The sequence below is a fragment of the Anopheles ziemanni genome, chromosome 2 (assembly GCF_943734765.1).
Source record: "Anopheles ziemanni chromosome 2, idAnoZiCoDA_A2_x.2, whole genome shotgun sequence".
NCBI classification, from domain to species: domain Eukaryota; kingdom Metazoa; phylum Arthropoda; class Insecta; order Diptera; family Culicidae; genus Anopheles; species Anopheles ziemanni.
In genome coordinates this window covers 34,866,270-34,891,144 of record NC_080705.1, presented here as the reverse complement: position 1 = coordinate 34,891,144, position 24,875 = coordinate 34,866,270, and the positions used below count along the sequence as shown (strand labels likewise).

The 24,875-nt window shown below is 45.6% G+C and overlaps 1 protein-coding gene across 1 annotated transcript; it reads right to left on the bottom strand.

Moving 5' to 3' along the window:
* Positions 1-485: 485 nt before the first annotated feature.
* Positions 486-23,333, bottom strand: LOC131293487 (uncharacterized). The gene is made up of 2 exons (XM_058321564.1): positions 23,154-23,333; positions 486-1,358 (listed from the first exon to the last, which is right to left on the bottom strand). The coding sequence occupies exons 1-2, from the start codon at positions 23,331-23,333 to the stop codon at positions 486-488; spliced, it is 1,053 nt and encodes a 350-aa protein (XP_058177547.1).
* Positions 23,334-24,875: the final 1,542 nt, after the last annotated feature.

Below are 24,875 nucleotides of genomic sequence, written 5' to 3'. Positions count from 1 at the left end.
CCATTTTAACATTTTTATTGGAATCGTAAATCTTGAAGGTGGGAAAAACAAAACGTCATGGCGTTCTCATTCAAAATGTGATTCATCACTTAGATTGTAAACAACTCGACGAAGGGATGTTGTGTTCGATGGCGTAAACTGTGCCTGAGGTAAACAAGCTGCGTCGGGCAAAAGACATATAAGTTTAAAATATTTTAAATAACGATACTTTATTAACAGTTTCAGCTAACGATGCGGCGCCTTAGTCTTACTCGCTCGTCGCCGCGTAGGAATCGAAGAAGCCAACCTCTCGCCTCTTATTTACAATCACAATCCCAACCATCGCAGCGATACACTTTCGGTATGTACAAAACACATTCTTCAGCCGTCCATCATTTTATGGCGCCACCAAAGCCACCAAGCTCCTCCAGGACCGCGGGTAACGATCGGTGTTTCTTACCACTAAGTACAAATGAAGCGGAAGAGAGTACGTGCGTTGCGTTGGCTCAGTTGTGGTTATGGCCAAAGGTGAGCGGGCTCGGCAGGTGCTTGGATTTTTTCCGCTCGATCAGCTCGGCCAGCGTTTCCCGGTGCTGCTGATGGCTGATGTAACCGAGCGAACCCGACCCCACGGTGACCCCGTTCGGTCCGTGGATGTACCCGAGCGAACCGGACCCCAGCGCAATGGGGCCGTGGTTCTTGGTCAGCAGTGGCGATCGCTGATCGTTGTGCTGGGCTCCGAAGCGCGGATTGAAGGTGGACGACAGTTGGGGCAGCTGGGGAAGCGGAGGAGCGAACCCGGTCGGGCCGTACAGGGGATCGTACGGCGTGGGGAACCGGTTGAAGTAGGGCGTGACCGAAGTGTACGGTGGGGTGCGGGTGGACGGACCACGGAAGGCCGCCGAACCGTGCAGCAGATGCTGCTGCTGATGATGCAGCTCGCGTTCGCGCTCCTCGGCGTGGAACTCCATGACGGCGTACTGCTTCAGGATGCGTCCGTCGGCGATGTAGGTTTCCTCGCCGTCCAGACTCAGGTGGTTCCCGCTCAGGAAGGGAAACGGTGAGCCATAGTTGGAGTACTGAAAGAGGTTTCCGTTGAACAGGCTCGCCGGCTTGAGGGGCGACACGACGCCCGTGGTTTGGTGAGTGTGGCCGTAGGGCGTGAAGGATGATGCCCGGGAGGAGGGCGCGTAGAATGCCGGCCCGGAGGAGTAGGTGGTCGTCGTCGGGCGGGCAAAGTACACGGAGGGATCGGTGACGGTCAGCAAAGGATCGCTCAGATCGATGACGAGGCGTTTCTGCTTGATTCCTTTCGCCGAAGCACCGAGGTGGCAGGCAGGACCCAAAAGGAACAGGAGAAAGCAAGTCGCTAACGGTGGCTTGCGGGCGTAAAGGGAAAAACAGGGAAAAATAAAAGGAAACGCATGAAACGGATAAACCATTGAAGAAGCAGATAGTTGTAAATGTCGACCATAAAACCGTTTGCTTACACAACTGTTTGTCGGAACGAAGCGCGAGATAATAAACGTTTTCTATTGCACGCCCATTAAATTGCCGTCTTGCGATTGCCATGCGCTGGGGCAATAATATAAAATGTCAATGTCAACACCGTAAAGTGCACCGATGGGCGTTGCATTGGGCTTGGTTGTATTAGAAATGGGCTGTTAGGTTAGAAACCAAAGGTTGTTGCTTAGCGAACTAAGCTATTGAAGTAAGTTGTTGTTAATATAACTACTAAACCTTAGCAGTGCGAGGCTATCTCGTAACATTCATATGGTGCATTAAGTAAGAATCGTATTTTTTCATGTATAACATCAACTGTTTCATTCACATTTTGATATTCCTTCATTCGTTGATTGTTTCAAAAAATTGGAATGGTTCTATACGCTGGGAATAATTTGACTGTTATTTGTTCATTAATACCGTTTTCTGAAAAAACAGTGGTCAGCATACATTTCCCAAAAAGGGCCAGATGAACAAAAGAACCATAAATGCGATACTAACTGCTTTGAATGGAGTATCAACTTTCTATATAGTAAAGTTACATAAAGGATACATATAACTAGATAAGATATTTGAAATTGTATAGTTTAAATTTTTTAAAAATTTTCGTTGACTTTGGGACTTTTTCAACAGTTAAATTTTGGTTTGTTGTATGCTTTAATTTTATTTAGTTGTACTTGAAATTAATCTTCGACTCAAATTAAATGACAATATATTGGTTTTAATGGCGTACTCTCAGTAATTAAAATAACCCAGCTTCGAGAAGTTTTCACTATTGTCAGCCAGGTTTTATTCCGTAATTGAGTTAAACATTGCATTCTAGCTATTTTGGATGCAAATTTTATAACAATCAATAATCCAAATACGATATACAAGTCGATATGTAAAGAAGTCTAACAAAAAGTATGCTAGGCAGTCTCCTGGTATTGAACACCTCGTTCAACAATTCTAGTCTTAATTTTTGCGGAAAAACAAGCGTGACGCCGTAAAAAAGTCCGAAAAGATTTGGGATGGGTTTTTCGTATGTAGTAATAAAATGTTCATACGCGCCAGATAAAATCAGTTGGCAAGCCGTATTTAGCCCGCGGGCCGGACTTTGCCAATCCCTGGTCTAAAAGTAAAATGTGGACTTAAAGGCTCCTTCAACGAGAAGCAGACTTATGCAAAATGACTTGTTTTGTTCTGCCTGTTGCGGACAAAAAGTTTTGCAAAAAAGCCTGTTGTGCAAAAAGCACTGTTTGTGACACAAACGAGATGATATGACCGAAGCCATCGAAAGCGCAATTAACTCCGATAAGGGTCTTCAATCAGTTTTGGTTGTAATATAGCTACATTTCTTTAAAAAGAAGAATTCTCACAATAATGTTATTTCTAGAAAATCGAATCAAAAACATTTGTGTGGTGTTATGCAAAGATGATTTACTACTCATGAAGAATTTTCGTTATAGAAATAGTGGTAAAGTAATAACTAGCATGTAAAAAAGCTCATCATAGCATTTCCTTAATTGATTGGCTCAAGGATACGTCTTCCTGTTTCAAATTATTTGATTTTTGTTTTATTATATGTTTTATTCTCTTATTATGTTTTTCCGTATTTTTTTCATTACTTTTTGAGTAGTAATGTAAGGAAAAGTAATGAATTAGTCATGATATTCAATATTAGACTGTTTTCACCCTTTTTTTGATTCATATTAACTACGCTGAATATGCTCATTCACCTAATTAGAACACAAATATTGATGATTGTACACAATGGTGTAAAAATAAGCGTATGATTACGTCAAAAGGCGTGAAAAGTCCTCCGTGGAGCAGAACATCTTTTACAGAGTTTACATTTCCATTCCTGAGCCTAAAGCATGCTCAGTGTTGTATCATTTTCCATAGTTTATTTTTAGAAAGGTTATAGATGGATTCAATCGCTCCACCGCACTCGACGTCCTCTTACTACATCGGTGTTGATGCTCAACGGAACGGCCAGAACCATTGAACAATACCGAAGCCGTACCGAGCCCGTCAGTAAGGCAAAGCACGCCCCATGTGTGTACATTCGATAGCATCAGGCAGAAACCGAAGCCAAACGCGAACGTGCCTCCCCAATGGCATGGAAAATCGGAAACCATCGCAACGATTTCCACGGATTTCATCGGTCTCCGGTGGGTACCGTCATCATCAACATCGGTTGATTTCTGAGATCAAATATCGCATCATCCGATCGCATGTCGGCATTCGAGCGCCATCGAGCGAACGTTTCACATCTTCATTTGCGGCCGTTCCGACACATCGGGCCGGAATCTATGAAGAGATTCCATTGTGGATTCCCCGGCGGATCGCGGGGTGCGCCTTCGACGTACGTGCACTTGACTTTTCATCCGATCCGTCCGTCTACTCGGGGCCGGGGATGGTAAATCACGACGACGGGCGATGGGCATGTTTGCTGCCGTTTGCACTTCTTGCCACTGCAATTACGTCTAATGAGATGATTGTTAAATGGAAGCGATACATCGGTTCCTGATAGTGACCCGGCGGCACCCAAAAAACCCCGTCGATGGGTGCGATATGAGCGCCATGGAATTCCGCTAGCAACGTACGTGACGGTCGGGGATTCGGTCGAAATCGATGCCTACGGAGTGGATATCATCTGTGCCACATTATCTTCCCTCGGGTGGGCAAGTTATGGGGCTCTAATGTGAAGTCAAGTGTCATTTATGGTTCCATTCATTCATCCGGCGGTTTCGAAAGCTCTTGCAGCAACGTTGACTTCCTTTGGCATCGTCTGGAGTTTTTTGCACAACTGCCTTTGAATGGATCCATAAAACCAAATGACTCTAAATTATTAGTTCAGAAATTGGCACAGGCTTGCGGATTACAAATCAATCTACATTAGTGTGAAATTTGAAATAATATTTTCACTAACAGCGCGCCATAGAAACAAGTGAACCTTTAAATTGGTTCCATTTAAATGATGTCAAGTTTGCCCAACCAATTCTTGGCCATTAACGCCATATTTTCCGCGCTTCAAAGTGGCATTGGGCCGAAATAGTACCTCCAAATGTTGAGCTGTTGCCCAATCCGACGAGGTGCGATTCGAATTGGTCACAAATTTGCAAAATTTTACGGCAAGGACCCCCTGGGACGCGCGGTTCCATTTAGCGCCGCAAATCTGGCCCAATTTCAATTATGCTCCCTAATCCCTCGTTAAGCCCGCCGGAGGATCGGCCGCTCTCTCTGTCTCTTTGTCTCTTTGTCTCTGTCTCTTTGGTTGAACCAAAACGAAACCGCGTTGTCGCGTGCAAAAATTGCGTGCCCCGGGCTCTGATGCCCGTCGTCGATGTGATTAACTTTGATTGACTATTTCAACACACGCTCCGTTAAGCGCGGAGTTTTACTTTCGTTTCGTTTAGAGCCCGTAGTCGGCTGTAGGTTGACTCCACACTCTCACACCGCGCTGGATGCTGACCACTCGAAGTGGGAATCTCGGACGGGGTGCAGAATATGTCCATTCACCGGCCGAACTGACCCCAACTCACGCTTTTCGGATGATTGGCTTCTGGGCACCAATTAAGGGTTGTGTCGAAAAAACAGTAGCCACCGAAGCACGTAAAGAAGCACGCACGCACGACTTCTGTCACTTTGGCGAATCCTTTCCCGGTCGATGGGAACACACACACACACATGATCATTCTCCTTGTCTTCCCTCGGGGGAGGGATAATTAAGCTGACGGGAAAACATTTAGATTCGCACATTTGACATGCGGCCGAAGGGGAATTTTTTTCGATGCTACCGCGTGCGCACCTGTGCGCGTTTGATGCGTTTCCCGACGCGTGAATCGGTGGGCACGGAGGAAGCGGTGTGGGAAAACGTGACCCATGGGAGGAGACGATGAAAAAAAAAAAAAATTAACCGTCTCACAAAACCTCGATTAGCATCATCCGTTTTGAATTGCAGGTTTTCGGTTTTTGTTTTTCGTGCAATTACAAACGTTGGTCCACGAATGTACCTTATTTGTCGGATTATAGCGAGCACGCAACTGTTCGCACCAATGTTGCAGAGGTAGGAAAAAAAATAGTTAAGGAGTGAAGTAGAATTGCAAGATAAGTTGGTCCCTCAAATTCAACAAGAAATTCATTTGGATTTGATTAATCACAATAACATTAATCAGCCATAGGTTTTCTCTCTGTACTTATGTGCTTTATCCGCTTTAAAATTTGACATCAACAATGTGTTTGATATGGGACCGTTTATTTGCAAAAGCCTAGTGTTCAATGAAGTTTTCTTGTATCTGTAGAATAAAAGAAAAGCATCTGGCTTTAAGCTTATTTTTGTAAAACATTCTTCTCGTAGTCGCGAATACCAATGTATAATTTATTTTTGAATAACTCTTAAACGGCGTAATATAAATCAAACATAAACAATGTTTGTTTTAGAATTAAAAGTGCATGTCAAATTACGTTTTTCATTTTTTGCTGGTTTTTTTCGAGAAACAATGGAAACATTTCCAAAGATCACTCCGCTTAAAAGTCGTCATTTTTTAACATTTTTCTGATCTGTACATTTAATTTCAATGTTTGTCTTCTAGCCGCTTTTAGCACGTTTTATTCCAATGTGATACTTTTGTATCTTGTTTCCAGTTGCTCAAATAGGCAACGTGTTTTCCTATCTATGTATACTACAAAGTATTCTCTAGATCTTCAATTATTAACTGGCATCAGAGATATTAAATGACACAAGCCATTTAAGTGAAATGGAAGGTTGAACGATTGAGACGAAGACAGTGAGCTCACTACCAGTCAAAGCCATTTTCTGGGTACAAAAGTTGCCCACTATAATTGGCAACATACGGTACTTCAAAGGAGATGCCTTCAATCCGGCGCGTAAACGATCGGTTTTACCGTCCGATTATCCGAACGGCAGCACAATTGGACCACTTTCATTCATCAACAGTCCGCGGTCCAGAAATACTGGTTCCGTGGCGTCTAGTCGATCAAGTTGCCCCTCGTTCTCGGGCCTCTCCCTTCCCTTTTCCGTTCATCAGCAGCAAACCCCGAAGGCCTGAGGGATGGTGCCCGGTTTTCTGTAAACTTTTCTCTCTCTCCCCTCCCCTTTCGGGCTCCTTTCTGGTTTTGTGGCCCTTTCTACTCCACACTGACCCAGTGCCCGCGGTGACCAGGCCCCAGCCGCGCGGTGAGTGATTCAGGTGAGCGCTTGGGCGTCCAGCCCGGGCCCCCGGGAGCCTCGCTCGAACTGGGTCGGCCCGATCGAGACGCGTGCGCGCTTGGGCCCGTCGTTGCGTAACGTAATTCAATTTATCGGTACGCACGCGGCCCTCCCGTCGATCCTCCTGTTTTCCCGGGCGAAAGTGCGACCCCCGTCGCGGTGGACGCCCGATCGTATCGGAATCTGCAGATTCATTGGCCGGGCGCGAGCATATAAGGACGACCTCCGCCCCGTTTGGGTGGTTTTCGGACGCGAAGAACCTTTTCACGCCTGCGGTGAACCGGCCCATGGGTTGACATGGCCGGGCTTATGTCAGCGCGTCGTCGCCGTCGTTGCCGTCGGTTTTAATGTTCTTACGACAGCGGACAGCGAGACCGATGACCGCCGATCAACGTCGGACGGGTTAATCAGCCTAGCGAGCCGGTTTGCTTGTCGCTCCGGTCCAACCTGCCGGTTCAGCGCCGTCTCGGTAGACGGTTTCTTTTCTTCTCTCGCTTCCAAAGCTGTTTGCTTAACGCACGGCCGGCCACTCCCTGCGGGTCAGCAAAATCACCGCCATTCGCTCCGGTTTCGGCTTTCGTGGCGGCTTTCTTGAGGTGAAATGCATGCAGCTGACGCAAACTGACCGTACACAACGCTGCACTCTGTCCTCTGCACTCTGGTCTTGGCGTCGGTCGATTTTAATAAATTGTCCTCCGTGCGTGAAAACCGAACCGACCGAGACCCCGGCACGCGGTGGGAAATGTGTCACGTAAATCACCTCCTGGGAGTTTCCCTGCCGGCCAGGACACCCATGCCCATGCGTGCCGGTGATGAATGTACCGCCGAACGGTGTAAGGTTACGTGATGGTAACACATATATGCACGAGCCAACCTTCTCTCCCGTATCTCGGATTTCGCTCGATGGCGGCGCGTGGTAGATCTGCGTGCGTTAAAATAAAACAACCCTACTTGTTGGAACTAGAAATGTCCGCAGGGCACGGGGCCGGGACACATATAAACCTAATGGTATTTTATTTGTTTTTCCTCGCAATTCAATCGAAATGGCCAAGGTTTGGATCGAGGCCATGCGTTGTGTAATTCGCACGGGGAATACTAATCAATCACAATTCGTGCGAGCAAACATTGTAAACGTTCTATACGGTGCGGGATTATTATTATTGACACATTTTAATAATTTTACTTTAACGTAACCGTTTCAATATTTACAAACTGGCCGATGGGTATTTATTTATCCATAGCGCCATCGAAAATCAGCCCGTCGTACTGATTGGAGCCTATTATCAGCTCGTTACTCAACGATTGCCAGCCAACACTTTAAACGGTAAGCTTTGGTAAATAAATCGTTCGATGCAGCAAAAGTGACCCGTTGAAGAGACGTTTAAAATGCCGCCCTTCCCCTACCCCAAACGATAATGATACAATGTAATTTAATCCACCGCACCAAACGGATGGAGTAAACCGACGTGCTCTCGTCGTTTGGTGAACGAAACGATAAAAATAATCAATACCCTAAAGGGCCACGAGCCCTTCCAGTGCAGTTGTGAAGGGATTTTTATCGACTCCTTCCCTCCCGATGCTGGGGACGCGAACCCAAGGCTTCATTTTCGAGCAGCACTGGAGCGTAATTTGCCAGAGGCGACCACGACGGAGCTATCGATGATCTCCGATTCATCGATACTTGTTTACTGATTCGAATCAAATTCGTTTGTTTCGTTTCGTTGTTTATGCTCCACTGGTGTCTCGTTATCTCCCGCCGGCGATTGACCGCAATCCCTCAAGTGGATGCCAACGCGATAAATTAGATGCAACCGACCGGACGACGCCAGGGATGGGTGATGGTTGGATTTTTTAAACGAAGTTTTATGCTTTTGCCGTAATTTCTACTTGGTTGGGAATTAAAGCGCAAACCAGCGGAGGGGTTCATGGTTTTTGGGTCATTGAGGCATCAAATTTAATTACCAATTATTAAGCTAACCACACTCACAAGCACTCTTCTTTTGCCGTTTTTAATCCAACGACATTCCATGGGGTTATGCATGCGATTTGAAGCATGGAATGCTTATTAAATAATTAATGTATCCAGTCATCATGGTCATCCATAACATTGAACCGTTTCAACCACTGGAAAAAAACACCAAAGCATGAACAAAATTGGCAAATTGTCCTACTGATTCGTGACACATAGTGGTTCAATGTTGTCCGTGGCATTTTCTTGCCGTTAGAGTTTATGTTTATTGCTCTCAAAAACTCATCGATGCATCCTTCAAAACGAATTCCTGAGGTCTGTCCCCCCTCATCAAACGAATCTCGCAGATGCCAACACGTACAAAGTATGGACTGTAAATTTCCTTGTCAACATCCGTTCGCTTCAAACCATCGGTCTTACGTTTATCACCTGCTTGCATTCGGTTACGCTCCAGCGACACCAATGTCACTGCCAGTGGCCATATGCCGAAAGGCACAAAAAATGGCACTCTCTCCTTCTTTCGACACCTTCACCTTCAGCGGCCAAGGGGGGGCAGTATTTACACATTTCGGATGTGCCGCCGAATTGGACTGCGGGGTGATTTATCGACGACCAGCCATCATTCGCTCGCACGTTTCGATAGGACGGGTGAAAAACACGTTCCGAACGCAAGTGGCAACATCGTCTCCCGTGTCGTGCTGCGATTGGAAATGGAAAGATTCGAACGCCAACGGAAACACTCAAGGAAAGGCAAAACGACCCCCGAAGCGATGCTCCAGTCGTCATCGTCGTCGAATGACTTATTAACGGACGGAGCAAACACTTGGCACTGAATGTGTTGCCAGCCGATGTTTGCTGGTGTGATCGATGCATGTTGACAGCCCTCTGACATGATTAGCATACACACATACATTCGCACTTCCGGTAGTATGTTGTGTGATGCCCGGAAAGGAGCCTACGAATCCTCACGGTAAACTCCTACCACCTCAAAGGAAGATGAAAATTGGATGTTGTTCCGGGAAGAAGGTGAATAAATTATGCGGTTTAAAGTGGAGTGTTTCTGCCCGCCGTGAATCACTCTCAACGTATTTTGATTATAACGATTTCCTCGAATCGAATCGTGCAACAATTTGAAATCAATCATTGAAATTTAGTAGTTTCTAGGAACTGGCGTGGTTGATGAGAACGATGTTTTGTTAATTTGTTTCATTATGTTTCACATTATTCTGGGTTTTTTTTAAATAACATGTTAGATAAACTGAGCTTTGGGAAAATATTCCTCTAATTTCCACTCTATCAGGGGCGGACCATAGGGTAAGCAAACAAAACAGCTGCTTGAGGCCCCGAGCTTGCAAGAACCCCGTCCTTTTGGCCTCTTTTTTCAAATTTTAACGTATGAATTATTTTGATTATTTTGAGACTAAGTTGATTGCTTTATCAAATGCGTAATTAGTTTGTGAACTTTTTGAAATTTTTTGTGAAGAATATGAAATTGTGAGAACGCTTATCTGAATTGTGATTTTGATGCAGAGAAGGTGCCGTGTTTTTAAAGAGATCTGTGTAAAGATTTTACTAAAGATGAGAAACATTCTCAGAACAGTTCAAGGATAATGGACATGAATTATCAAAAGTAATATCCTGCACATTTCCCAATGAAGTAATATTACTTAACATTGTTTTTACTTTTTTCTTTTTCAAATATTTCACGATTATCAACTTTAATCCGACTATAAAAATATCGAATTAAAAAGCAAAACAAAAGAATTAGTCGTCAATTTGGTTCGCCGAAAAAGATATACGAGGAAAATGATTCTCTGTTAACATGTTTGATTGTTTCGCATGAAATAAAGCTTTGAAAACCAGGCTTTTAGCAATGAAATCTTTTCAATGGAATAACGTTAAGGAAAATTGTGATTTAATCTAAATTTGATACCTTAAAAATGTGTGGTTTTATCTAAATTAAAATGTAACAAGTTTTGATATAATAAATTGCATTGCATTTTTTGGGGCCTCTAACTAGAATGTATGTGTTTGGAACCATGCCCTTTATTTCTCGGTACTCGGGCATAAGACATAATTCAAGCAATATGTTTCGAACCAGTTTTTGATTCTTAAAAAGCCTTGTTAGTTTTTAGAAAAATATTTCATTTTTACTTTTGGAATATGGACCCGTTTAACTGGTATTTTTCATGTATGATAACTAAGATCTAGATTTTTTAAACTAGTTTTTGGAGTTTATTTTAAGGATGTTTTGGATTCCACACATTGGATGTAATGCTATTACTCATGTGAAATGGGCATTTTATTTAAATGTCCTCGAGTCTAAAGAAGGGAAAAACCCAACAACATATTGCGTGACTTCGGATGGCAGGTACCGGACCTTTCTAAATCCGTCCGGTACCTAGTTCTACCGTGAATAATGTTGTGTTATTTAAAAAAGAAACTATTTAATGCTGGCATTAAATCCCCTCGCCGAAATTGAATATGTTGCAATAACTATTCCAAAATTAGATGAAACTAATTTTACATTTTAATTTATCTTTCACCTCCATCAGGCCACGGCGTGACCCAAAGGGCCAACGGCTGGAAACACGTGGTAGCGAAGAGCGGCCCTATTTATTTATCCCTTTGCTGCATCACCGGATCAAGATACGCGCGCCATCGTTAGACGAAGCTAAATTGGAACAGCATTAACACTCGCCCTGTGGCCCTGCAATTGTATCTTTGCATCTTTTCCATTGGACCAATTTGCCTTTCACCCCCAGTTCTATTTGCGTCCGTTTGCTTTGCGGCTGCTGCATCGACTCGGTTCTACGGGCATTCTATAGTAACCGAACCTCGAAGGTACGACCCGAAGATTGGTCGGATCCGATGCATCCATATAAACACGCACCCTCGCACACGTGAAGCATAAGCCCCGAAATGGGTTCGTGCAACATCAAATTACAGCACCACCCACTCTTCGCTTCGGGGGAGCCCAGAACCGCAGCAGTGACACTTCATTATGGTCCCGGTGCAATGGTAGATAAAATCCTGACACGTACCACGTTTACCGAAAGCAGGGACACTCGGCTGTCTGACTCGCTCAATAATATATCGGATTAATAATAACCACGAGCCCTACCCCTGAGTCACGAGGCAACGTAAGGGCTGCTCGGAGGACATGACCCGTGGGAGAATTGTGGCGAACTGCCGACAATGTTCCTTCGGCCCATCGCAGAACGGCCCATGATTTATGGCCGTTCGTCGCTTGATCGACGCTGATCATGTTCGCGCGATAGCTTTATATGATTCCCATTATGCTATTTGTAGTGCCCGAAGCGGAGCGGCATCTCAAGCTCGCCTGTCAGCAACCGCATCAACGCTAAAGGTGCGATTGAACATTTTATAACACCGACATGGCTCGTCTTGAGGTGGTGTTATTGTAACTTTTTTTTTGCTGGGTTCGTCTTCTTCAACGGTTGGAATTACCATTATGAAAAGCCTAGCGAGATGATCTTGGAGCTTGTGGTGAGGAGACGTTCGAGCCGAACGGTAGCGGGCAGCAGGGGAAGATGTAGAGTAGAACCGACGAGGCAGGTAGGGCAGACGGCAGTGCAGCTGACAAGTTCTTCGTGAGGACACACAAGACACCGATCTTAAGCTTCTTGTTTGCTTTTCAACACGACCTTTGTGGGGTAATTTTTCTTTCCGAAGCGGTTTCCGAAGCAAAGTTCAGGCACAGATCTGGCACAGAATTGGTTCACTGGTCAGTCAGCATCGGTTTGAACCGTACTTCCGTCCATTACCAGCGTGTATACACAATTGTCTTCACTTGAGAGCACACACACGCGTTATGCAGTTACGAAACCATTCGCCAAAAAATCAGCCAATTTTAGGTTCGCACTTGCCGGATGCCACCGCCGGTTTCACGCACGTTCTCACGGGCATCTGCACGAGCGTCTCGCACTCTACATCCAAGCCAGCAAACAGCTTCAGTCCAGACTGCGCGCGCGAGTTCGAGCCCGCACTAAAGGCTAGACGTACAAATTTGCACTGAAAACATCCGACCGAAACAAGTTCACTTTATAATAGTTAAACCGCTCGGCATTTAGTCCACTGCCTCCCATCCCCGCCCGTTCGGTGCTTCACATTTTGAGCTTTACCTCTGAGAAGCCCATGGTGCCCCCTACTCCTTTTCGGAGGATCGAATCGAACGAAGATCGTGTCTGGCGCGCGCAGGATCTGGTGTGCCGAACGCTGACGGGGAGGAGAGGGCGTGAGTCCAGCAGTGACTTTTGTTTTATTTGCTCTGTCGGTAACTGTTCGGTGTTTCTTGTTTTTCCTCTTCTTTTTCTCCTTTAGCGCCACCCCAATGGGGGCCACCTGCCCGCTTGGCTGAGAAGACTTGCACTTTCGAGAGCGCGCGCGCGCCCGCGAACCCGGCATGATCACGACCGGCGACACGATCGGGCACCACGATCGGCTCGGGTTCGGCTGCTGCGAGCGCGCACAAGAGTTCTTCGTTGGCCCAGCACAGACGCCCGCCAAAAACCCCGCGATCCACTCGTCAGCTGTTTTTTTACGCGGGTTCGTCGCTTGCCCGGACCCGTGCCTCGTTGAAGTCTTTCATTCATCGATCGCTCGCAAGGCGGTCACTCTTTTGGTTTTGTGCTTTATTTTTCACTCTCGCCCACTTTTCTTTCGCACGCCAATTCGACGGACAGACCTTTCGGCGCGGGCATTGTATGGCTATTATTATTATTGCAATGAAAAAAAGGAACACACCAAACAACAACTATAAACGCCCGCCCTTCTGATCGGTTTTCGCCGTTCGAGCGATCGCGATTCCCGCTGGAACCGGGCGTCGTGCGGCCGGCGCTCCGGGAACGACAAATGATGATTATGATTATTGAATTGCTGCTCCCCCTCCCCTGCCCTCTTTCCCACTCCATCCGCTTCTTTTTCGGTACGACCAGCAGAATTTTCTTTCGTGCCCGTTTTTTTCTATGATTTTCGGGATTACAAAACGCCGATCGAACGGGCACGATCGGCTGTAAAGGTCGTGCTTCCTTGCAATTACCTTCGATCTGCCTCATCGGGCCCATTAGCTCCCGTGGCTAATAAAATCAGTCGGCGGTTGGAAAATAATATTCAATTTGGCGATTAAATTAAGCTCCATTTTAATGGAAAAGAATGGGTATTTCGTGTGTTTGTGTACTGAACACATTCTACCGCTAATGTTAAGGATCAGCAACGGTCAAAGCTTTTCCCCTCACACTATTATCGGTTGGGAAAGCGTCAAGCCTAACCCTAGTCGCAACGCTACTGAATAATGGTCCTCTTTAACGGCCACCCCAGCAGAGGCGATAAAAAAGTCAGCTCCAGTTTTAAATACTCCGCGATAGATTTATTGCAACCCCGCTCCGCGCCTCGCGTGGCCAAGGGGACGATTACCATCGCCAACCGATCGCCACCCTGATGGACTAATTCGACCCGAACGGACGGCTTCCCCAGCCCAGCCCTGTGAAGGTTTGGGTGCAGCAGAAATAATCTACAGCGACAACCACGGGGGTAAAAGACACCCAATCCAAGCCCGGCGTGAGAAAAAATGGCTTCGACATTGGCTGCCTCTGACTTGCCGACCATCTTCTCCCTTTGTGGAGCGCGATGACTTTCCGCGCCAAAGGTGAGGTGAGAAAAAAACGCGGTTGATAGGGGGATCGAAGGCGGGAGGGATGCTTTTCTGTCACGGTCGGATGCCTTTGACACGTGCATTGCGTCGCTAGGTCGTGGGCCGGCAGGTGGAAACAATCTCTCCAAGGTGAGCAGAAAGCAATTCGGTTGCGGTATTCGAAAAATGCACCATACGTTGGGATGAGTGCGGGTGCGCATGGGAATGTTTGGGGTCGGGTCAGGGTTTGATCACTCGCACGTGATAATTCTGTTGCTAATGTCGTTTCCAGGAAGAACTTGTAATCTCCATACACATTAAGAAGTGTCGGTATCTTTGCTCAGACGGACGAAAATTAAATTATTCTCCGATACGGGTCAATGGAAGCACAACATCGTTAGATTGTTATTTCTTATTTCAGCACCATTCATCCGAGCTTCATCAACCTACATCGTCCCACGGGGCATAGCCCCGCGTCCCTTTTTCGACTCCTGTTCCTAAACAAAGTAACACTCACATACTTTGTTGAAAAACTCGATGAATATATTAAACGAGTCCCACGCACCGGGGGTTTTTCTGCAGCCCTTTCTTTCCGCAAAAAAAAGGTATGCAAATATTTTCTCACTTGTCTCATTTTCTTCTTGGGCACATATGCCACATGAGCAGTTCCAATTAAAAGCCAAACCATTGCCATTGACATTAGACGTACCCAAAGCAAACAAACTATCGTCGGCCGGGTTCGTCGGTCCAGTAAAACTCGCAACAGAACGCTCGCAAAACAAAAAGTAAAATAAAACACAATTAAAAGTTTTGCAACCCACAACGCCACACACACACGTCAAGAAAAAAGGAAACGGTTAAATTAACTACCGAAAATTGGCACTGGCGGTGAGGTCGGTTGCGGATTAGATCGAATTGATTTTTGAGCCATTTTCGAACGACATTAGAGTCGCCGCCGGTGTGGTGGGTCCCTTGACCAGATGTCACCATCTGTTATTTTTCTTTTGGTTTTTTGGCACAACCAGCACTATCGCGGGCGGCGCAAAGGTCATCCGTTTCGACGGGCGGCGATGGTGCCATGGCGTCTGCGGGAAGACAAAATCCTTTCGCCCGCCGCAAGTCGGTTGCTTTAGCTCTGGCGGGGCCAGGTCAATTACCGCCGGCCGGTGGTCTTGTGTGCCATTTTTTTTCTTCTTCTTCTTCTGTTTCTTCATAACGGCCATTGTAAATGTTATCCAAACCGCGGCAAACAATTGTTCGTGCCAAAAAGATAGCCAGCATGCGAGCGTTCCGAGGAGAAAAACAAAGGTGGGTGGTAAGTAATAAAACCGTTCTGGTGGAGACCGGAGAAGGAGTGTGTTTCTAATTGAAGTTGGGGCTTAATGAAATCTCCATGAAATAATTAGAAAGCCGTAGAAGTTGCGATATTTATAAGATGATTTAGTTTGATAGTGTCTAATCGGTGTTGAAATTTTTAAAGTAATTTATGCAACTTCAACAGAAAGACTGTAAACGGTACATTAGTAATTAGTAATAATAACTGGAATTATCATTAGTTATTTTGATGGTTGATGGTTGATAATTGAGAACAACAACGTCTATATGCAATCATATACACAATACTGAGAGATCATTTGTAGAAAAACATGAGAAAATGAAAAGTGTTCATCATTTAGGTTGAAATTGTAAATTTTCTAGGTGACAAATATTTAATTCATTGAGTTCAGGTATAAATAAAGTAATATGACCGATAAAATGGTTAGTAAAGACTAAGTTTAGATCATATTAAAATAGATTAAAAATTATTTTTGTTTATTTGATGTCGATGTGATTCGTAAGATGTCTCTTTTGTGACAATGTAAATGAACTTGGCAGCTATTGTAAAACTGCGTAAGTCTCTATTTATTTTTATTTAGTTATTTTACTGTAGTAACATACTTTTGAGGTCATATATTGTTTGCCAAGTCTGACCCAAAAAAGTTTTTGTTTGGATCAACAAATTTTAAATATATCAAATGTAATGCAAAAGTCACTAAGCTTCCGAACAACGTGTATGTCAGGTTATTTTCAACTTGATCCCATCTGCTTTAAATTGTTTCATTCATGTTACATAACTTTTAGATTTAACATGACTTGAACGATGCCGTAGAAACGTGATGTACAATGTGTAATTAATTCAAATCTATAATTCCTTAATTCTTACATCTCAAATGCTCCATAATGCCAAGAAAAATCCTACCCATAACGGTGTTAAATGGACCTTTGATGGGAACAATTTCATGGCTTAGCGATTGCTCGCTTTGCTGAGGCTCACCCCTCCGCTCTCCTCCGCTCATGAACAAACGCCCTCCGGTTGGAAGCGACCGCAGCTCGTCTAGTTTGGTCGCGTAAAAGGCAATAAAAAAAACCCCGGACCGTTCCCTGCAACGACTACCGCACTTAGCCGGAGGGCGCCAAAGCCAAAGGGGAGGGGGAGTGGGGCAATAGGGGGCAGGTAGTAGCAGCATCCGATCATGGTATGAAGAATTTATTGCTCCGATGAATCCACCGGCGACAGGACAGGCCGGCTCGGACGGCTTAGGTTGCGCGTCTCCTTGATGGCTTCAAGGTAGGGAGGAGCCACACTAAGATGGGTGTATTTATTTCTTGACTTTTTCAGTAGCGCCTCGTCGTCGTCGACGGGGGTTTTTCCAAAACAATTCTACCAGACGAAAGGGAATGCGTTTGGGTCGGCTCCATCCGACAATCTAATTTGGCCAGTACGACGACGGACCACGAATGAAAGCGTCTCCAAAGAGCCTCCGAGATCGGTGGGAAAAACGACACAGTCGAGATCGATTCATAGTCGAAGTCGGCCAATCGCTTTTGGGCAGGGATGGTGTGGACCAGTTTTTTTTTTCTAGTTGCGTTTTCTTTCCCTCCAACGAACGTGGTTTTTGTTTCAGCGTCTAGCGTCTCTTCTGTTGGATTATGTTTTGTTTAGCACGGGGTTGTTTTGGTCACATCCACCCATTTGCTGCATCATGCATGCACCCATCGCCCTTCCCCCCCCCCCCCCTCCCGCATCCTTCTTTGATGGCCCCTAGGGCGGTAAAAGGGTCTTAAGTTAAGCACCGCGTCATGCACGGTGACCTTTTACGTCGCCGTCATCCGAAGTAGGGCCACTCGGTGCGGATACTGTTCCAGTGCGGCGTCCCTTCAAACTCGCGTTCCATATGTGTAACGATCTGTGTATGAGAAATGGAGAGCAACAGAAAAAAACAGAGCTGAACTAACTAACGACACCCGATGGATCACCCGATTTCGGACCAAAGGGGCCAAAGGGCCAAAGGGCGTGCTCGGAGGGCGAAGCTCAAGGCATCGGAAAAGGGAATTAGAAAGAAATTATGAACTCTCAAGGCTGCACCGTCAATTACCGCTCCGGTTAGTGCAAGGGCCACCCTTCTCAATCCCTATTGTTCGGGGTTGTTTGGAGGTCGACGCCGAACGCCAACGATGATCGACGACGGTTGCAAACGGGAGCGACAACATCTTACCAAAGGGGTGTTGCTGTATTCTGTATTTTTGAGCCTCCATCAGCCACCTTTTCCCAAACATGGCGCTGAAGGGCCAGCGCTGGACACGTGCGCGCGTTTGTGAACGGTGCTAGGCAAATTTGTTCGATCCCTTAAACGCCTATCGACGGGCTGGCCGTTTATGGGTGGACAATGAGAAAAGACCAAAACCGCCAACGAACACGTGTTTGTCGTCGGAGGGAAAGAGATTTAAAATGGGAAAAACATTCAACAGTGTCAGCACCATGTAGTATCATTTTTTTACCGAGTCTCTCCACCAAAAGACAACGCCCTTTCGAGGTGGGTTTGTTGCGTGCGCTAAGCCACTGTTGCATGCCTTAACACTCCGAACGCTTTCAGCTTAGCTGTTTTTGAATCTATTTCCATCGATACAAATGCTGGCAGAAGGATTTACGCCTTTACGCGTGTCTTAGCATTTGTCTTTCCCTTCGCTGTACGCGCTTGTCTTTCCCTTCCGTCGTGTCTCTTATTTGAGTACTTCAGCAAGTTTTCATCGTTTTAGGCATTCCCATCCTTCCCAGAACCGGGACACCCGCTGCGTTAGTTTAATCTATCAATTTGATGATCCTTTCTCAAACCGAACACACACCGGAAGGGCGAAAGAGGTTCACTTTGCTAAACTCGGGAGATTTCGGCAAAGGCAAGGATATTTGTTTTCCACCCACGTGGGCATCAGCATGTCCACGAGGGCAGGATGTTGTTAGAAGGCTTCAACGATGGCTCGGGCAACATCCGCTGTGCCTAAAGCGTACAAATCGCGTAAGGGAATTGTTTTACATGAAAATAAATGTTTGCCCGGAACGCATACGAGAAAGTATTTACTCTACAGTAACTAGGAAAAAAAGGAGTGGGAAAGTTTTATGCAAAGACAAATTTACATTTCTCCACCCTTTAGCTTAGCCGCTGATTTTTCCTCGACACTCTTCTCTTAAAGCATCCTTCAAATGGCGGCCCTTAGAAAAGCTTTCAAGCGCCGCGTCACGGTTCGTTTGGCCTGTGTTTGGGTTATTTGTTTTCCGTCGCCTTCGGGAACAACGCGTTGTGGGCGTCGACGGCATCGAGCCGAGACTCGACGCGCGAACACGCGGCTGTATCCACCGTTTTGCCTTAACGCCACCTTTCGACGAAGAAAAACATCGCCAATTTTCAATTTTGCATTAATAACAATATTCGATCGCATCGCGCCATTGCTTGGGGAACGACGGTTTTGGCACGATCTAGACCGCCTCCGGTGAATGGCATTTTTCGCTCCCTAGAGCAGGGGTCGCCAAGTCCAGCTAATTGATTTTATCCAGCCCGCAATAAAATTTTAGTGCTTCATACAAAAAATCCATCTTAATTCTTATCGGTTTGTCAGGTTTGTTTTTGAAACCAAAATGAAGATTAAAAGTGTTCAACGAGTTGCTCAACAACAGGTGGAATTCTCTTATACTTTTTGTTAGGCTTTTTCGGTAAAAGAGTAAATGAGGCCCCGGGCTAGATTCTCCTCTTCCTACTGGTTCACATTAAGCACCTGAAGCTATGCAAAGCGCGAAGTTTAACTGGCGTACTCTCTGAGTAACAAAAATAGCTCAACTTCGATAAGTTTCCAATATTGCGAGCCTTATTTTAGTTCGTATTGGTATTGAAATAGTATTCCTTGAATGTAGCTATTCTAGATGCAAAGTAAACGAGATATTGCCGTCGGATTTCTGACGAAACTCACGACACCAGGAAATTTGAGAACGATCGTGCCAAATATTTTAGCTTATATCATTGTTATTTTAGCTTTTATCACTTTGCTATTTAGAAAGTTGATATTCTACTCAAAAGGGTTTAGGACTACTTTGAAAAAAAATAAATAATTGCTTAAGGTATCCGGGCCGCGCTTTCGATTTCTCTTTAATCATCTGGCCCTTTTTTGGAAATCGTGTGCCGACCCCTGCCCTAAGGTGTCATTTCATCACGGGAAATTCATCACGAATCGGGCAAAAAAGTGACTTTTGAGTTGAGGTGTCAGCGGGAATGGTTTTGTGTGTATGTGTGTGTGTTTGTTCGGAACAAAAAACTTCCAGCTTCCATGAGGTGCGCCGATTGGAAAGGGATTATTTCCAAAGAAAACCTGAAACATCCGCCCCGATCGTTGGAGGGAAAACGTTGATAAATTATTAATTTGTCTGCCAACCTAATTGTCGGCAGCTTGGCGAAGGGCTCTCCGGTTCGGAGGAAATGGCATTACAGGCAGCTCAACGGAAGCCGTGTGATGTGCGATGTTGTTGAAATGTTGCCACTTCCAGCTGCAGCCCTTGCGAGCCGCCCCTTTATGTCAACACCTACACACGGGTTCGTGCGGACCGGTGAACACGATTTTCAACTTTAGTTCGGCTGAGGCGGGTGGACGGGGGACTCGAAAACATCATCAGGTGCGAGTAGTGATTGCTTTGACGAAGGACTCACAAAGTTGAGGTTCTTCAATGGCATGCCTTTGTCGGATGGCCTGCTTTGGTGCTTGTGAAATCCAGTGGAAAGCATCCCCTTGTTCATGTTTGATGCAGATATCGAATCCAAGCAAGCTGGAGGTGTGTTTGGTAGAAAAGTAGAACACTCGACAATCTCAAACAACTACCTAAAGTCAAAAGGTTATTTCATCAGAGCTTATGCAAACCAGTGCTACCAGAAACGCATCGGCAATGGCGACATCTTAACCGGTGTAATTTAATGCTTCATTTAATAAAACCCACTTAGGGCGCGCACTCCAGAAGACACCCAGCTGGCATCGCGCGGAGGAGTGCGAAATTATGTTCCACCCAAACGCGCGAGCATCACTTCCATGGCCCAGGTCACAACTTCAAAGCGAAAACCACTTCGAGAGGGTTTGTCATGGAAATGGTCGCCAGAAGCGCGCGATAGTTGAAGCGTTTCCGCGGTATCCAACGCGAGCTGTATGGCAACGGCTCGCGGAAGCCACATCTAAACTAAGCCCGAAGGCGGCTGGTGGATGGGCCCGGACCACCGGAACGTCGGGGTTGGATCACTATCTGCCAATCTTCGCATCCATATCTGCATCGCCCCAAAACCCAATCCGTTGCTCGTTCACGGTAATTTACCTTTTGGAACTATTTTGACGCGTATGTTTTGTTTTTAGTTTGCCGCTGCTTTTCCGCGAAACGAAATTAAAAACCCCAAACCGAGCGTTGAGCGAAGGATACGCTGGATTCCCGTAGAAATGAACGTTCGGAGCATCGGAGATAGGAACACATGGAGCCATAATTACGCAACGAGCATATGAATGGAGGCAATGCAATCCCCATTTCGGCCCGGTTAGTAATTAGTGGAAGCAAATAGGCGGTAATTAAACGATGCGAGGGAGTGCTTTTTTTTTGGTGCTCACTTTTGTAGTCAGTGTTTTTGTTCATCCCTCAAAATACACGCACTGCAATTTCATGCGAACGACGTGGATGAGTTGGGAGCCTGATTAATCCGTTGTGTTGTGTTGTGCATACTCTTTGATCCGTAATTGATTAAATGTCCGATTACTCTTGTTTCCCCCAGCAATGCCCAGATGCACATGGCGGTTTACCGAACGTCAAATATGTGTTTGTGTTGATGTCACTTGATTATAGTCCTTTATGCTGCAATGCAAATGTTTTAATATTGTATTCTACTGGAACATAGTAAAATTGTTTCCATTTCACGTTTCTCATGTTGATAATATGGACATTGAATGATTTTTCACTTCACACTTCAATGATGGTTAAATGTATTTCCTGAGTTCCTTGTATCGAATCTTTTCGTAAGTGTAAAATTACTAAGTTTGTTTGGTACTAGAAAGTTAAAATAATAGTAGCATACATTATATATGTACAAGAGGACCGACTATCCACGTACAAAAAAGGAAAAAAAACTCTTGTAAGCCCTTAATGGGCAGGCATGAGCAAGAGGTCGTTACGTCAAGAAGACGATACATTTTAAATAGCTAGAAATCGAAAATGGTTTAGTAAATAACTTAATGGAATAAATTACAAATAACATGTATGTGACTATAATTTAACTGCGATGAAAGTGATATTGAAAAAATGATTGTTCAAGCTTTAAGCAATATTAACAAAAATCTTTTTAAAATCTAAAACTTTACTTAATTATTATACATACTGCATATGATGATTTTTCAAAACGAAGAAACATAACGGCGTAACAATTCGGAGGCGTTGTTCTATAAAGATGGTATTACATAAGAATAAAAAACGTTTATTTTAAATAGTAAATGTAAGCTAGTGGTTAATATTGCTATTTTTTTATTTTCTTTCTTTCTGGGGACTTTAACTTTAAATTGGATTACATATAATGATGATTCAAACAATATTTGATAAAAATAGTAACATGTAACAATAACATCAAACAGTGAAAAAAGCTACTTCAACTGTAGGCTTTGATTTAATGAATACATTTGGTTGGTTTATTATTATTATCATTGTGTTTCTTTTACTTTTACTTACTCAACCAGTGTAATAGATGTGTTTTTTCTCACTCACGTTGAGCTAGTATTTATCACATTTCGTCTAAAAGTCATCGGCTATGAGCCAGACTCGCGGAGATAATAAGCACATTAGTCGACGCAGGAGATCGCGAGCTTATCGGAGGGAATTAATAAAATGAGCTTCAAAGGCTAAACCCTTTTACGCACCACCTAGGGTCCGGTCCTTCGTAAGGGCAGATGTTGTGCAACACGAAGTCATACGGCCGGCCATGATTAGCCCAGCCAGCATTCACTCCGTGACTTCGCCCGATCGTTGCGTCCGTCAAGAAGGGTCTTTTGCGATCGTGCCAACCGATCCCCCGACGCCAAGACGCCTGGTCTGGTCGTGGCTCGCGAAAGTTCGTTGATTTATTCTGCTTAATTATTGCGCACCCAATTGGCTGGACGGCGGGGAGGCGATCGGTTTTCCATACGCACACGATGTGGCGCAGAACGTGGGCACCACACCTTGCGACGGTTCCGTGGCGATGGCGGACAAGTGTCTCGTCTGACCTTCGCCTTTCGTCTTGTCAATCCCTTCAGGGTGCGACCAATAAATCCCGTTCCCACAGAGGTGACAAGTTTTCCCAAAACATTCCACCGAAAACCCCCGGGCAGCAGGTGGTTTGGGTGTTAAAAATCCCATACCTCGTTATGCTTTCGGTTTCCCAACCGTTGACTTCACCTTTTTTTTTCCTTCTCTCTTGCAGTAGAAGGTAAAACTCATCAAAGTAACTACCGGAATCGGTGTCACTCCGGCGTACTGGAAGGATGATCATGCCGGGCGGAAAGTGCCCGCCGGCCAACTGGACCACAACGACCGTGTAGTTCAAGTTCACCGTCCAAGCGTCCGGACGGGGCGGGCCGGGCGCTTTCTTTGCACAAATCGCTCGTAACCGCTGGCAGGCATCGATCAAACTGAGCCACCGTGGCGCGTCCGCCATTGCGCAACCGGTTGCCGAATTCGATCCGCCCCACACCACCCGGTGTGTTCGAATCCGGTTGACGCGGTTTAGCGGCTTCATAAATAATGCACGAACAATTCGACAAGCATCACCCAGCGGTGGCAAACGGGGTGGACACGGCGGAGGTAAGGGAAAGCAAAGCGATCGGATGTGATCTTGATCTTCGGTTAATTGCCCGCCCGACACGAGCCAGCTATCACAAAACGGTAACGAGTCGATCGTAAAAGTACAAACAAAATCGAAGGCAACAAGAGGTGAGTGAGAAGAGTAAAGGACTCGATGGTTCGTTCTTCATTTTGTCCGGCCGTCGAAATCTAACGGACGGCTTGATTGGCTTCCCGTAACCTATTTTTCCGCCTCAAATTGTGCCAGAGGAAAATAGTGCAAGACCTTCGCGTTACCCAGTACTACCTTCCGAAGGAGTTTCGCGTGTCGTATGTCGTAATACATTCGTTCGATGCTTTTACCCGAGATTAGGTGCCGGCATTGCCAGCGACGCTCGTTAGTTGGCCCGCAGCTGTATGCCCTCATCACCTGCAGCTATATCGTGTCATCGGAAGAAAAACTCTTGGGAAACCTCAACGGAGCTAGGGTTCTGATACTTCCATTTATCCATTTCGCAACACCGGTTCGTTATTAAGCTGTGTGTGATTTTTCCCTTCTTTTCCAGACCGTGTGTCCACCGTGGGTCACTCCAGTTCACCCGGTTCACCCAATATCAGATACCCACTGCACAAGGGTCATTAGCATGCGATTTTAGATGTACGTTGACATTTCGACGAATCGAACCACCGAACGGTCACGACTTTTCAATTAGACCGTGGCCACCGTAGCCCTCTGACCCTTTTCCCGGGGTAAGAAAAAAACCGTAACACTCTCGCCACGGAGTCGCCAAGTCCCCGAAAACCCCGAATGGCGAATAAGTTCCACCTTGGAACACATGTTGCCCCAGTGCTCGGTATCGAGTAAGGGAGAAGGAAAAGCAAAAAGTGTCTACCAACAAGGTAGGCGAGGAAAACAAATTCTTCCCCCCTCGAGGGGCCTGGCCGTGGTCTTCGATGGTGGCGAAAGATGGAGAAATTACTTGTCGCGCTGGGATCAGATAAAAAAGAGCGGACCACGTCCGTCGGTCGGGAAGGTACGGTTGGCTTTCATTCGGTCAATATTTACACTCTCGAGAACTACCGGGCCAATTGTGTGTGTGTGTGTGTGTGTGTGTGTGTGTGTGTGTGTGTGTGTGTGTGTGTGTGTGTGTGTGTGTTTGTGTGTATGTCGTTTTTCTTCCTTCCATTCTGAGGCGGTCGGAAAATATTGAACCTTCATGTCGGTGGCGCACGTTTACGATGGCAGGCACTGATTTGAGGCGACAGTTTGTAGCAACAAGACATTACATGCTTGGGAAACATTTATTTACCGTCCCAGTTGGTCTCATAAATATTTGTTGAGTAAACACATTCAAGCTGGATAGCGTTTGAAACTCTCGGAACGTAATTTCCACTCGTGAACACAGGCTGGAGAAAA

Excerpts from the sequence above, each read along its gene's own strand:
- LOC131293487 (XM_058321564.1), bottom strand. The coding sequence starts at position 23,333 with ATGGCGGACGCGCCACGGTGGCTCAGTTTGATCGATGCCTGCCAGCGG. Across the intron at positions 1,359-23,153 it reads CCGGCATGATCATCCTTCCA|CCACCGTTAGCGACTTGCTT; the intron begins GTACGCCGGAGT and ends TACGCCCGCAAG.